Below are 12,678 nucleotides of genomic sequence, written 5' to 3'. Positions count from 1 at the left end.
GCCCTGATGTCCCGGGAGCCCCGGCTGACGGTGCAGTCAGTTGGGCTAAAGCAGCTCTTTTACTGGAACCCGCCAGATCCTTGTGGTTGACGCGGTGCAAGGGGTCTCCAGATCTGCTACTGTTAACTGTGTACGCCTTCACATTGACCTACTTCTCAACATTCATGTAATCTTTAAGCTGATGGGGGGGGATGTCATGGCTTGGTTAACCACAGGTATGTTCCAACCTACACGGAGGACTTGTTTAGATAAAGCAAGGACAGGCCACGGAGAGTTTGTTTTCTCTTGGCTGCCGCTAAATGAGTTGTTGTCATTTCATACTCTGGTTGCACACAGTGACAGTGCAAACCCTCGCCGGGAGGAATGTGCCGTTTGACCACCGTGACAGCGTCAGACTCGGCCCGAGTTTCCGTGTATGAATCCACTTGCTTGACTCATGTTTGAGTGATCTGTGTTTCCTTTGTGATTCCTGAAAAAACAAAAAACATTAAGTGATTTCCGATATTAGAACAACAAATATTCATATTCGTCACATGTGTCTGCTTGTGTGTGAGTGTTAGAGGCACGGTAAGAACTTCTTCACAGCTTGTGTTGCTTTTCCCATGGCTGCCATTAATTGGAGCCTGCAGGTGCTCCCGCAAAAGAAGCACTCTGTGAAATCGGCCAAATCTCTAATAGAGCCATTTCATCCTATTCAATCTTGTCAGGAAACAAAGGGAATCATCTGTTTCCTCCATGACACCAGAGACTGTGATACCTGAAAGGTTATCATAGCCTTAGCCAGGTACTTGCTGCATAGCTAATGAGATCTGTGCATTTATTTTAAATTCCATTTGGTCGATTGCCTTGAAACGCAGTTGTTACTCCAGTTCTGTTCTCCAGTGGTCTTTGAACTTAGCTCTGCGGTAAGCCCCTGCTATCTGTTACAATCATCATCTGTGTCCCCGATGTCCAGCCAAAGATTTAGCCGTGACGCACAAGACTCGCTGTATAAACTCGTGCCCATGTTTCAACAACACTTGATATCCTTTTTGAGTCATTTCAGTTTGAGACATCACAAATAACTGTAAAGCTACACCACTAAACATTTTTATTACAGAAATATGGCAAAATAATTTTGTCTTATATGCAAGGGGGGGGGGGGACCCTCGGGGTGAGGATTGAGGATTTGGCTGCTGAAAAAGACAGATATTTCCCTCAGGAGTTGGTGGAGCCCTAAACAGAGCTAGAAGAGGAGTGAATTGTATACGTGGTGACTCCAGATCAGTGCTGATATTGCTTTACATTGTACTAATTGGTGGATAAGTAAATAGGTAACTCTATGATGGTGATTGCATGGTATGAGAATGTAGTGTTCGCAGATCTTAACTGTCTGGCATTGTGTTTATACACAAACTGCAGCTGATAACTGTCATTTGAAGAGGTTGACCTCCTTGCGTGTGAAGCTCGGAGGAATGCTGTATCCCCATTATGTTGGAGCGTGGGACTCGGTTGCCTGGGGTAGGGAGGCTAGGATGACCTTCAGGAATGCCATTGTTGTGTCCTCTATTCCCTCTCCAAATGCACCGTGCCCTATCAGACTGATGGTCCTTTTTAGCAGAATGCGATATCCACGGGTACCAGGGGCGAGACAAGGGAGACAGGGGTCCATAAAAAGACCCAAATAAAAGGCTGTTCTCTCTGCTCCGTCTCCCCTGTCCTGGACTGGAACGGCAGGAATGTGGCAGGCAGACCGACTGGCCCGCCGAGCCTTCTGCCCCTAATGAATTTTAAAAGGCCTTTTTCATTCAAAGCAGGGTGCTGGCTAATAGCATGCCGCCTGGCCGAGCACTCGGGGGGGGGGGAAGGAGGAGAGAGGGAAGAAGACGAGAGGAGCACAGGGAGAAGAGAAGGAGGTGTTGGCACAGCGAGTTGGCACCTAGACGGGACGGGGTATTGGATGTCCCTTACAGTGAGAGATAATAGGACGCTCTGCATGGGAAGCTGCTCTAGGAGAGTTGTTGACCCTGGCACAGGGGTCGAGACCAAATAGACTGAATGTGAGAGACAAAGAAAGAGATAGAGCGAAGGAGGAGAGAAGGGCCGATATGTGAAGTCAGAAATAATGAAGTGAGGTTAATTGGTGGGAAAAAATTGTATTCAAAGGTCGTCATGTCAAATTTTAAATTTCAGGTTATTAGTAGGCACTTGTTAATTTGAATTTCTGAAAATGATGTATGTGTGAATGTTCAACCTTAAACTACAGCAGCATTTATCTCAGCTTAGCAATAAGACTGGAAGGAGTGAACTGTGAGGCTGGTTAACTGTGCACAAATAATAGTATCAGCCAAGAGTAGTCCTAATAAAAGCAAGAGGGTGAGAGGCGTGTACACCTTGTACATTTTGCCAGTGTAACTAAATAACCATTAGCGCAACTCATTCCCACCTACGGTCCATTAGAGTCTTCAATTGACCAAAGCCAAATACCCAAAGAAAACCCAAGCACACCTGGGAGGACAAGCAAACTCTGCACGGAAAGACTTTTGAACCAAGAATCACTGCTACCATCGTCTAATCGATGATAACTGAGTGCCACAGTAGAAAATTACCTTCAGCTCAACATTATATAGATCTTTATTGATTTATACTTCATGCCAGTTTCTATGACAAAGGTAATAGTCACTCCTAACTTCCGCGAACCAGAAAGGTCAATAAATATTGACAAAGATTGATTTGTGACTTGATGATTGATGGACCTGAAATTGGATATATTTTCCTTGGATTTCAGCCTCAACTCCTGGAGGAACATCAACTTTTCTACATTATTCCCATCTAATGAACAGTTTATCTCTGGAGAGCATGCTAATTGTCTTTATATGCAACACCACCAGTAGCAAAACTCCTTATAAATAATGAGTAATTCAATTATAATACAAAAAGACTGTAATATTCACTTGCTGCTTTATCGTAGAAAAACATCTGCCTCTTCCTCTTTCTGTTGTGAGAATCGTTGCTGTGGCTCGACAGTACACATGGCAAACAGAGAGGTCTGATGTAATGATGCAAGATGCACGATTTATGCAGCTTTCACATCTTGGAAGTTCCATTCTTCTGTGACATCCAAACACTGCACGGAATTTATGGGGAAATTCGTTCGGCTGCAGTCGTGCGAGTAAAAAATTCGTCGAGTTTTGAAATATTGGGAAACAGCAGCTTTAGATATCAATAACTGCAAAGCAGAGGGAAGTCGGCACGAGAAACCTCATTGAACCTCGCGGTGGATGTGTAACAGCAGGAAAAAGGCCGACTCCTGCCAACTATGCACAAGTATATAGGTTATCTGCCTGAATGAATCCCGGATTCTGTTACGACCTGCTGATGGCAGCGTCCACACGGGCTGTAAACAACATGAAGAATGTAGACATGTGTAGGTGTGGTGCTGTCAGGGAGGGGTTCGGGGGGGAGGGGGGTTCAGTCTCACGGGTTTGCAGCCAACAGGAATCGTTCGAACCCGACAGCGTGTAGAAACTTTGTAGATGAACAGGTGCATTCCTCTGTGGCCATTGTAGTCGTACTGTTTGAATCAACACATCCAGTGTGAACTTTTGCCCCAGTGCCTCCTGCACAGCTGCAGAATCTCACTGGTCTGAAACGAGATGCAGGAAGATGTTTGGAGCGTTTGTGTTTTGGCCTGTGGAGGATCTGACTGATGCTGCTCAGCAAAGGCCTGAATCCTCATTAGATTATTATTTGGGACTTTGAATGCATGCTTTGGAATTGAGAACCTGCTTTTGCCAGTCAAAATATAATTAGATTAGATTCTAGATGAAGTATTTGTTACTAATTTATCTAGGTGCTGCTCATTATGCGTTCTTATGATTGAACCCTGATTCTAAAGGTTCTGCGTCCACAAAGTCCAATCTTGCTATATATATTGGGTGGTCAAACTGCCTCTTGGTTTTTCAGTGCAAGGACATAGCTGAGTTTTACACTCTCAACTTCATACTCCATGTATGATGCAGGTTTAAGACACTGGAAACTAATGGGTCTTATCTAAGAACCCAAGATTGATCTAATATTTATTTAACATTATTTCACTGATGTCAGTGTTTGGAGATCTTTTTTAATTTTTTTCTTGCAGGATTCCAGCAGCATCTTGTGGTTTATAGATACACGACCGTATGTCTGGACTTCAACTCTGTGTAGGCAGGGATTGCCTGACCATTCACAACTTGTATACACAAGACCATTACCTCACCGCACTCATCTCCCCCTCTGTGTACACTGAACGTGGTGACGCAGTTTAAATTTATTATTCTTTTCAAATGGAGATTTTTCTTCTTCTTTGCTTTTAGTTCTTTTTCAACTCAACAATCTCTGGGTTTTTTCGGGGGGCCACGTCTCATTTTCCATGTGGACCGAACCTCTCATCCAAACACACTATAGTAATAATTGATGGTTTGTAACACACACGGGGCAGCAGCAGAGCAGACACCATTCTGATGTCTGTCTATAAGGGCCATTACGTTTCACATGATCTCTGTATGTGTGTGTGTGTTTGGGGGGGGGGGGGGGGGGTCTAAACACCCTTGGGGTCACATCACCTCCAGTGATGTCAGAGGAAATGCCAGAGAGCTGAGGTAGAGGGCTGCGTCACGCAGGCCAGCAGATTCCTGGGCGAACGACCACAGTGATAGTGGAATCAGCAGAGTTCTACAGAAAGTAAAAATGGAGAAAGGATTCACTGGTAATGACGGCATAGTTTTAAACAATGACTAATGAGGAACGGTACAATCATAGAATCAGCTCTCAACCTTTGGGGCTCTGAGGATGCTGCTCTGCAGCTGTGTTGCGCAGGAACGGATTTCCATGGAGCAGAGTCTGAATTGGCTAATTTGACCGAACTTTCCTTTCGTATGATGATGCAGTAATAAGAATGTTGGGACCAGCTAAGACTCGGCAGCAGTGACACACGGAGACAACACAGCACGTGACTTCAGGCAAACATTAAAAGCACGAGTTCTCATGAATCACCTGGATTGTATCTCCTCGGTTTGTTTACTCCCTGGGAACAGGGATTAACTGTTACCTTTGTTACGCTGCGGCTGTCTGAGCTTTCAAGAAACCACTTATGAAGTTGGGAATCCAGATACTTGGAAGGATGCCGTGTTCCTCCATATTAACTGAAGTAGAAGATTAGCAAAACGCCCGCAGTGAAGATGAAACATGGAGGAGGAGGAAAGTTTGAATATTCTGTGGGATTCCACTGTCTCACTTCTGGAGCATGAACTAACTGGAAAGATGCCATTTTGGTTGCAAAAGAGGGGTTCCTGCAAAAACCTGTAAAATCAAAGAAAGACTTTACCTGGTGGTTATGGATTAAACAATATCAATGTGTGTGCATCTGTGCTAATTATGTGTCGCTGTGACACTTGTGCAGTCATGTGTGTGTACAGGCCGCTGTTGTGTTATCTGGGAAGTGCATGGCAGTCTACCTGTATGACCTCATGGTTCGGCCTTGAGTAGAACCAGAAGCATTGTGTTTCGCCAAAAAGCACAATGAGCAGGCTGAGGTCATAGGGAGATAGGGCTCGTGGAAACACTGAGGCTCTCGCTAACATGACCGGTCTTGGAAACTACTCGAACCCCCCCCAAACCCCCTGAAAACAGGGCGGTTGAAATCTGTCTGGATGATCAGAGGGGAGAGAGGACTGGTCAAAGGTCAAGCCCCAAAAACAGAGAGCTGCTCCTCCTCTCAGGTTCAGCAAGAGAGATAATCCAAGTGAAATGAGGCCTTCTCCTAATTTTCCATCCGGTGAACGCATTACATAATATATGCAAATGTTCTCCGGATGGCGGCCATCTTTTCTCTCCTTCTCCTTCCTGCACGCACGTGAAAGACAGATGACCCAGAACACGAGGCAGCGTACATGCTCTTCCTCAGCTGCGTCCTTGTAAAAGTTTTTACATGCTTCCTCCAAAAAGGACACAATTTCATAGCTCATTGAGATGATGTCATTGCAACCTGCTGCGGGGACGGGGGAGGGGAGGGGGGGGGGGGGTTGTTTGACTCAATCTGGTTACGGCTAAAGACTGCGGGCTGAGGGGGAAAGCTGCAGGGAAACTCCTCAGACTGATTTTTCCTCCTGTTTACAGTTGTCTGATTAGAGCTGGATCATATCGTAATATTCCTGAAGAGAGGAAACGCTGATAGATCGGAACGAATGACGGTTCAACTTAACTCCATAATGAAGATTCAGTCATTTGTTAAATATCAGCAGATGTTTTAAAGGGGATTTCTGTTTGTGTTCCTTCCAGACGGAGGAGATGAAGGCAGCTCTGAAGGCTCTGAACCTGAACATCGTGGAGATGACGGATGAAACTGCCACACTGGATGGAGGAGACGTGCTTTTTACAGGTGAATTACTCCCCCCCCCCACTCAGGTTGATCACACATCCCACCAAACGTCATAATTTATCCTTTCGATTAAATAGGTAGAATTCAACCTCAGAGGCTGTTTCCTTTTGTTTCCTGGCTCCAATATGAACTCATGCAAGACTAATTTTAATAGGTGTTAAAACCATTTAGTGCATTTGGTGTAATCAAGTTACATTACATGATCTTTTACTGGCTCCAGCTCATGACTAAGGAAAGAAGAAAGTCCATCCTCACGAGTCATTAACATTTCATTAATGTCCACTGATTTTCTAAACTGTTGCTTCTCTACACAGTTAATAAATATATAGATTTATGAATTCACATCTATTTTAAGGGAGGGAACATCTGTCAGATTATCAGTTTGCACTGGGTGGAAATGTGAGAACAATATGGTTTTAACAACACCATCTCCCACAAGTAATAATACAATACAAAAACACACTAAAACAGACTCACATTGACTTTTAAACATTAATGAATTTATCTATTCTATCTATGTTTATATGTCTCTTTTTGGGCTTGTGTATGTATTCGTTGTGTTGTAATTTATCTGGACCCTGAGTGTCTATAACAGTGGTCATCATCATCATCATCATCATCATCATCATCATCATCATCATCATCATATTGATAACTTTGCTTTTCTCAGAGCCTGTAAACCTGTAAAACCTGTCCTTCCCACACAGTCAAATTACTTTTTCATGCCTGGATGATTTTATATTTATGGCAAACTGGTAAAATTACACTTTTTCTTACAACCTGTACAATAAGCCTGGTTCATGAGAGCAAATTAACAGAACAATCCATGTATTTCCAACTTGTTGTTATGTTTGAGAGCAACAATGACATGCTTTCTACTTCCTGTTTTCTCTGTTCGGCCATAAACAGATGCAGAAATGCCCCCAACCATAAAAAAAAAAGATATATATAATAAAGCAGTGATAATATGTTGAATTGACAGAAGTTAAAATCATGTAACATACTGATATTTGCAGTATGTTTCTGTGGTTGCAAACAGGAAACCTTGGAGAGCGGTGAGATATCCACTCCTGCAGCTTCTACAGTGATAGAAGGTTTTATAAGAGCAGACGATTGCCGATCTTTGACTTTAAACATCCTCCACGCAAACATTCCTCTCTTCAACCTCGATGAACCGGTGCCTCGGCTCAGAAATTCCCCCCCGAAAAATTATATGCAGCAAAAATGTTGCGCGCTATACTGCATGGTCTAATCACCTGAGCAGGACCTCGGGCTCTCACTGCTTATCACTCTGCCATCAGGTCATAAAAGATGATGCAGGTCGAGAACCCGGAGCAAGGTGGTCTGTGTTCCATTCTCTGTACATTGCGTTACTGTCGTGTCGTGAGTTAAAAATGTGGGTCAATGTCTTTTCCGCGCTGTGCAGGCTGCGAGGAAGAAACGCTCAGTGCACTTAATTGGGTTTCTAGACGCCGGCTGTGTGCTCTCGCTCCTTCCAGCTGAAATGGGTTTCACATGGCAGGGCTAGAAACATTTCCTGTTGGCCGGGCCGGGGCTAACGGCTCAGTTTGTAAAACAAAGGCTCAGCAGCTCCATCAGGAGCCCAGTGCTGAGCTCAGTGTGCTGCAGCCGGGCCGGGCCATCACAGCTCCGTCTGGTCGTTGTGCCCTTCCTCACAGACACATGCATACAGCACACAGGGGGACTCTCATATGTATGTTGATAGACAACCCCTTCATTTTCATCTGGTTCTCTTTGCAGGTCAAGAGTTCTTTGTGGGCCTTTCCAAGCGGACCAATCAGAGAGGAGCAGAGATCCTGGCTGATGCTTTTAAGGTGAGTTGAGGTGAAAAACATCCATCGATTATCTAAACCTCTAGAAACCATCATTCCTACTTTAAGTCTTCAATTAACCTCATCCCAGTCTGCATGTCTTTGGACTGAGGGAGGAAGCCAGAGCCGGAGGACCAGGAAAAAAAAAACCTGTGTGGCAAGAACATGCAAACTCATTCTCTCCTCTTAACAGTGAGAGCAATACTTTAAACATCCATTTTCCAGATACACAACGACCACTCTGTCGTCTCTAGTCCCCTGAAAATGTCCCCGAGCACGAGTCTGCTGTGAGTGATCAGACCTGACAGAACCGACAGGAAGAGATAAATATGTTTTCAATTGTAAAAGCTCTGCGGCAGGAAGATAAAAGCATCATTACCATCATGATGCCCCCCACCCACCCCCCACCCCCTTCTGTTACATCTCACTTTCTCTCTAATTCTATTTCCCCCTGCAACCATCTCTGCCCTCCCCCCCACGCTCTGTCCATTATATCTATTCTTCATCCATCCACCTCTGCCTCCATCTCTTCCTCCTCGTGTTCAGTCTGCTCTGTGTGACTGTCAGTCATTGTGGAAGCATTATGAAACACGAAACATAAATATGAAATGTCGCTAGAATAAGTGAAAAAGAAAGTATTTTTATTTACATTGTAAGTGTTCTGACTCTTTTCAAGCTTTAAACTTATGAACTCTTTTGGTTATTTGACTTTTACCCAATTTGTTTTCTTTCTGTGTTTCGTATATACTGTTTTATTTTGAAATTCTAAATGTCCCTCGTGTTTCTGTTCTCTTTACTTCCTGCCTTTGTGTGTTTCCCTCCAGTTGTGTTGTCTTGATTGGTTTCACCTGTTTGTCCTGTGCCACCCGTCTCTAGTTTGTCATCAGCTCAGTTTGTATTTAACTCAAGTCGTCAGTTGTTCAGAATGTTGCCACTTACAGACGCAACAAGGAAAAACAAAAAGCTCTGTTTGAATGACAGTATCATTTTCAATCTTTTAAATATGATTTGTAATTTTGGATTAAAAAAACATCATAACTTCTTTATTCTTTCCCAGTTTTGAGAGATTCAGTGGAACTGTAACTTATCTGTGTTGGGAATAATCTATTCTGTTCTTATTGTCAATGACAAGAAGAAAACCAACAATGAAGGAATCAGACCATCAAGTCTTGTCTGTGAAACCGCAGCCTGATTATATCTCTCCATTGTTGTTGAACATCTATTACAAACACATAAATGAGACACACTGTTGATGCACACGTACACACACATACACACTGGCCTCCCTCTGTAAACACACACTGTAAAACACACCAGATCTGCAGTTAACGTTAGTGCACCATTTAATCCTTTTCAGTAACGTTGGATAAAAACTCCAATGGAGGCTCCTTCCTCTCTCCCTGTGTTCAGTTTGCTCTGCTCGCCCATCTGCCTCAAGGTCCCACTGTTACTGTGGATTCAAACAAACAAACAATGCACACTGGTTTTAAGCGAGGTACACAATCTTCTAGCAACAATTCAAAGATTTTGAACCCCACTTAAAACCACCGTACATTGTTTGCTCACCTTTTAAGCAGTCAGCTGTTTTTCTAAAGAGTTCCTGTCTGATTAAAGAAACAAGTTATGTTTGAGCCTTTTCCTACTAGTGACATAGTTTCTTAAAGATCAATGTCTCCGGTAGGAGCAAATCGTCTTGAGGCAGGAAACCACAGACTTGGAGCAGAGAGACAGAGAAACACATCCGTGGGTTTTTGTTCGATTTGTCGACAGTAAGAAAAATATTGATCAGCAGCCTCCTCGAGTGTGAGTGTGTGAGTCTGGTCTGGTTAGTGTCACAGATTTGTTTGTTTTGGAAACCATTCCACCCCGTCTGACTAATCTCCCCGAGCCGCGGCTGGACCGTGATCACCACCACCGAGCTCCACCATCTCCATATGTGACACAGGAGGAAATCGCTGAGACATCAGGTTTGTCTCAGGGAGGATTTAGACTCCACTGAGTCACAGTGTGGGTCAGTCTGATTCAAACGTCTGCTGGTTTTGAAGTGAGAGAGCATGACCAAAGTTCAGAGGTGGGTCACGACCCCCAAGAGTTCAGGCCTCCTCTCCCTGCCTCCCTCTTCCCATCTGTGTCTGATTCAAATCCCTCATTACGGATTCCTCCGTGTGTTTCTGTTATCTTTCAGAAGACGGGACTTAATGATGCGTCTCTGGCGAATGAAACAAGGAAAAATCACTTGAGCGTCCATTATTGTTGTTTTGTTCTTTCGTGTTATATCTGATGGCTTCCCTCTGTCACTGTTGTTTTTTCCTCTCATTATCAAATTTAAGGATCACTTTCCTGCCAGGTTTGTGTAGCGCTGCGCAACTGCGTGCAGATGTTGCAGCTCCTTCTCTCTACGGCCCCTCGCACGGGGCAGAGGGACTGGAACTTTCTGTTAGACCTAAGAGTTGTGGACGCCCGTATTTGCACCAATAGTTTACATAACTCTGACAGACGTGTGGGTTCTTCAATCGGGTCTTTTCAGGTCACAACATGGCAGAAGTATCAGATGAAAAGCGACTCTGTCTCTCCCTTAACTCCCCCCCCCCAGGATTTCTTATCTTGATAAGGGGAGAAAAGGAAAAACAACCCACATTTCTAATTTTACACCAAAATTCCTGTTCAGGGATAAGAGATGATGTAAGTTTAGATTACATAATTCCCAATTGTCCTCCTGTATCTTCCAAACAAGAAGTGCCAAGGAATGAGTTCAGGAAAACTTCAAGGAGTTATTTCAAAAGTTTCCTTTTTCTGTTTTTCTGTCACAAGAACTATTTCAGCGAACCGCAGAACTTTAATGGAGCTAATGGCGGCGCACAAGCGTTGACCTGAGGGTTGTTGTTTTGTGTAATGTGGCGTGTACGTGAACGGAAAACGACACGAGCGAGTGCAACGATGGAAAATGTACACAACACTTCAGCAGATATGAACCTTAGAGGAATAAGAAAGAAAGAAAGAAATCCCATTGAAAACTTTGTGATTAACAAAACACATGGATGTCAGATGAAGTTATTTTCTTAGGGAGCAAACCAGAAACGGTTTTATAAATGTATTCACATAGACTCAGGAAGGAAAAGGCCTTGGAAAATAAGCTTAGAATCTTCAGTATCACTCAGGGTTGACCCGAGTGATTCTCCGTGACTCCGCGTGGGTCACAATCATCATCAGAAATTCAATTCCTCAGTTTGAAAGTGAGAAATTCTTTCAGTCTCGGGAAGTAAAAAAGTCCAAATGAAAGCAGGGGTTAAACACCGTGTCTGATCTAATGCCTCCGTCCCTGAACCCACGTCCTCTCACCAATGGTTCCTGGATTTGTGTTTAGTTGTTTATGTGTCATTCTACTAACAAACAAACCGAGGAAGACACACACAGGGAGGAAAAGTCTCCTTGGAGATGTGTAACTGGCATTTCGATGCCAAAATCAACATTTGGGACCTAAAAATACATGAATCACTAAAGAGTTCTATTTTAGTGTTCTGGTTCTTGCTTTTCTCACTGGTTTGAAGTGTGTGTGTGTGGCTGGGGGGTAAGGGGGGAGGGGGCGCAATGCGTGTTGTCTGATTCCACGCACCAATCAGAGTTCAGTTGCGTGTCAGGCAAAAATGTGATGACGGGTTGTTGTTGTGTTTGCTTACGTTGCCATAACTCTGATCAAACCACTCCCTGGTGGGGCAGCAGTAGTTTATGACTTTTAATAAAGAATAAACAAGGAATCTCCTTTTCGTTAACAATCTTTAACTATTGATTGTTCACTGTTAAGTTGTGATTTCAATATACTGTATTATCTCAAGTTTTAAAACCTTACAACGAGGCTGAGGTCAGTAAAAGTCGGTATGACTCTCGTGTTTTTTATGAAAACTGTAATCAGTGGCAGATTGTTTATGATTCTGTTGATCCTCAGTTTTCATGAAGCTCTTCTGATGACAACATGTGGTCTGTGACTTCCTGCAGCCGGGGAAATCCTCTCCAATCCCACTCCTACGAGTCGCTCTGTAATCTCCCCAGTGAGCGCTCGGCTCAGTGACATCATCCTCCAGCTCACTCCTACTGTTTCCGACTATGAGCTGCTCTATTTAAAAGGCCACTGGAGACCCCACCGCACGACCCCTCCCTCTTTATTTATTACCCTCATGTTTGTTTGTTTGTTAGGAGGCTTACACAAGAGCTACTGAGCAGATTTCCACGAAACGCTCAGTGTGTGTCAGAGAACAACCCATGGAATGTAGGCGTGGATCCAGGATTCACTGTAGATAACAGTGTGAGGTCATTTTTCAAGATTTTAATTGATTTCTCAGCAAATAATTCATGGAAAAATCTGGATTTAGTGAATGTAAACGTGGATTCATAAGGAAACTATATGCACATGGAGGAGGTGTGGTGCTTTGTTATCTTGCACAGAGTTATCAC

The 12,678-nt window shown here is 43.7% G+C and overlaps 1 protein-coding gene across 5 annotated transcripts in view; it reads left to right on the top strand.

The window, feature by feature from the left end:
- The window catches only part of ddah1 (dimethylarginine dimethylaminohydrolase 1), a 72,973-nt gene that overhangs the window by 47,913 nt on the left and 12,382 nt on the right, over positions 1 to 12,678 (top strand). For all 5 annotated transcript variants that reach the window (XM_053430745.1, XM_053430743.1, XM_053430746.1 and 2 more), the window contains exons 2-3: positions 6,298 to 6,397; positions 8,159 to 8,232. In XM_053430745.1, coding sequence (XP_053286720.1) covers positions 6,307 to 6,397; positions 8,159 to 8,232 — 165 coding nt within the window. In that variant the 5' untranslated portion in view covers positions 6,298 to 6,306. The remainder of the gene's footprint in view (positions 1 to 6,297; positions 6,398 to 8,158; positions 8,233 to 12,678) is intronic.

The sequence above is a fragment of the Pleuronectes platessa genome, chromosome 9 (assembly GCF_947347685.1).
Source record: "Pleuronectes platessa chromosome 9, fPlePla1.1, whole genome shotgun sequence".
NCBI lineage: Eukaryota > Metazoa > Chordata > Actinopteri > Pleuronectiformes > Pleuronectidae > Pleuronectes > Pleuronectes platessa.
The sequence above is the reverse complement of the archived record's forward strand: the minus strand, read 5'-3'. Positions and strand labels throughout refer to the sequence as shown.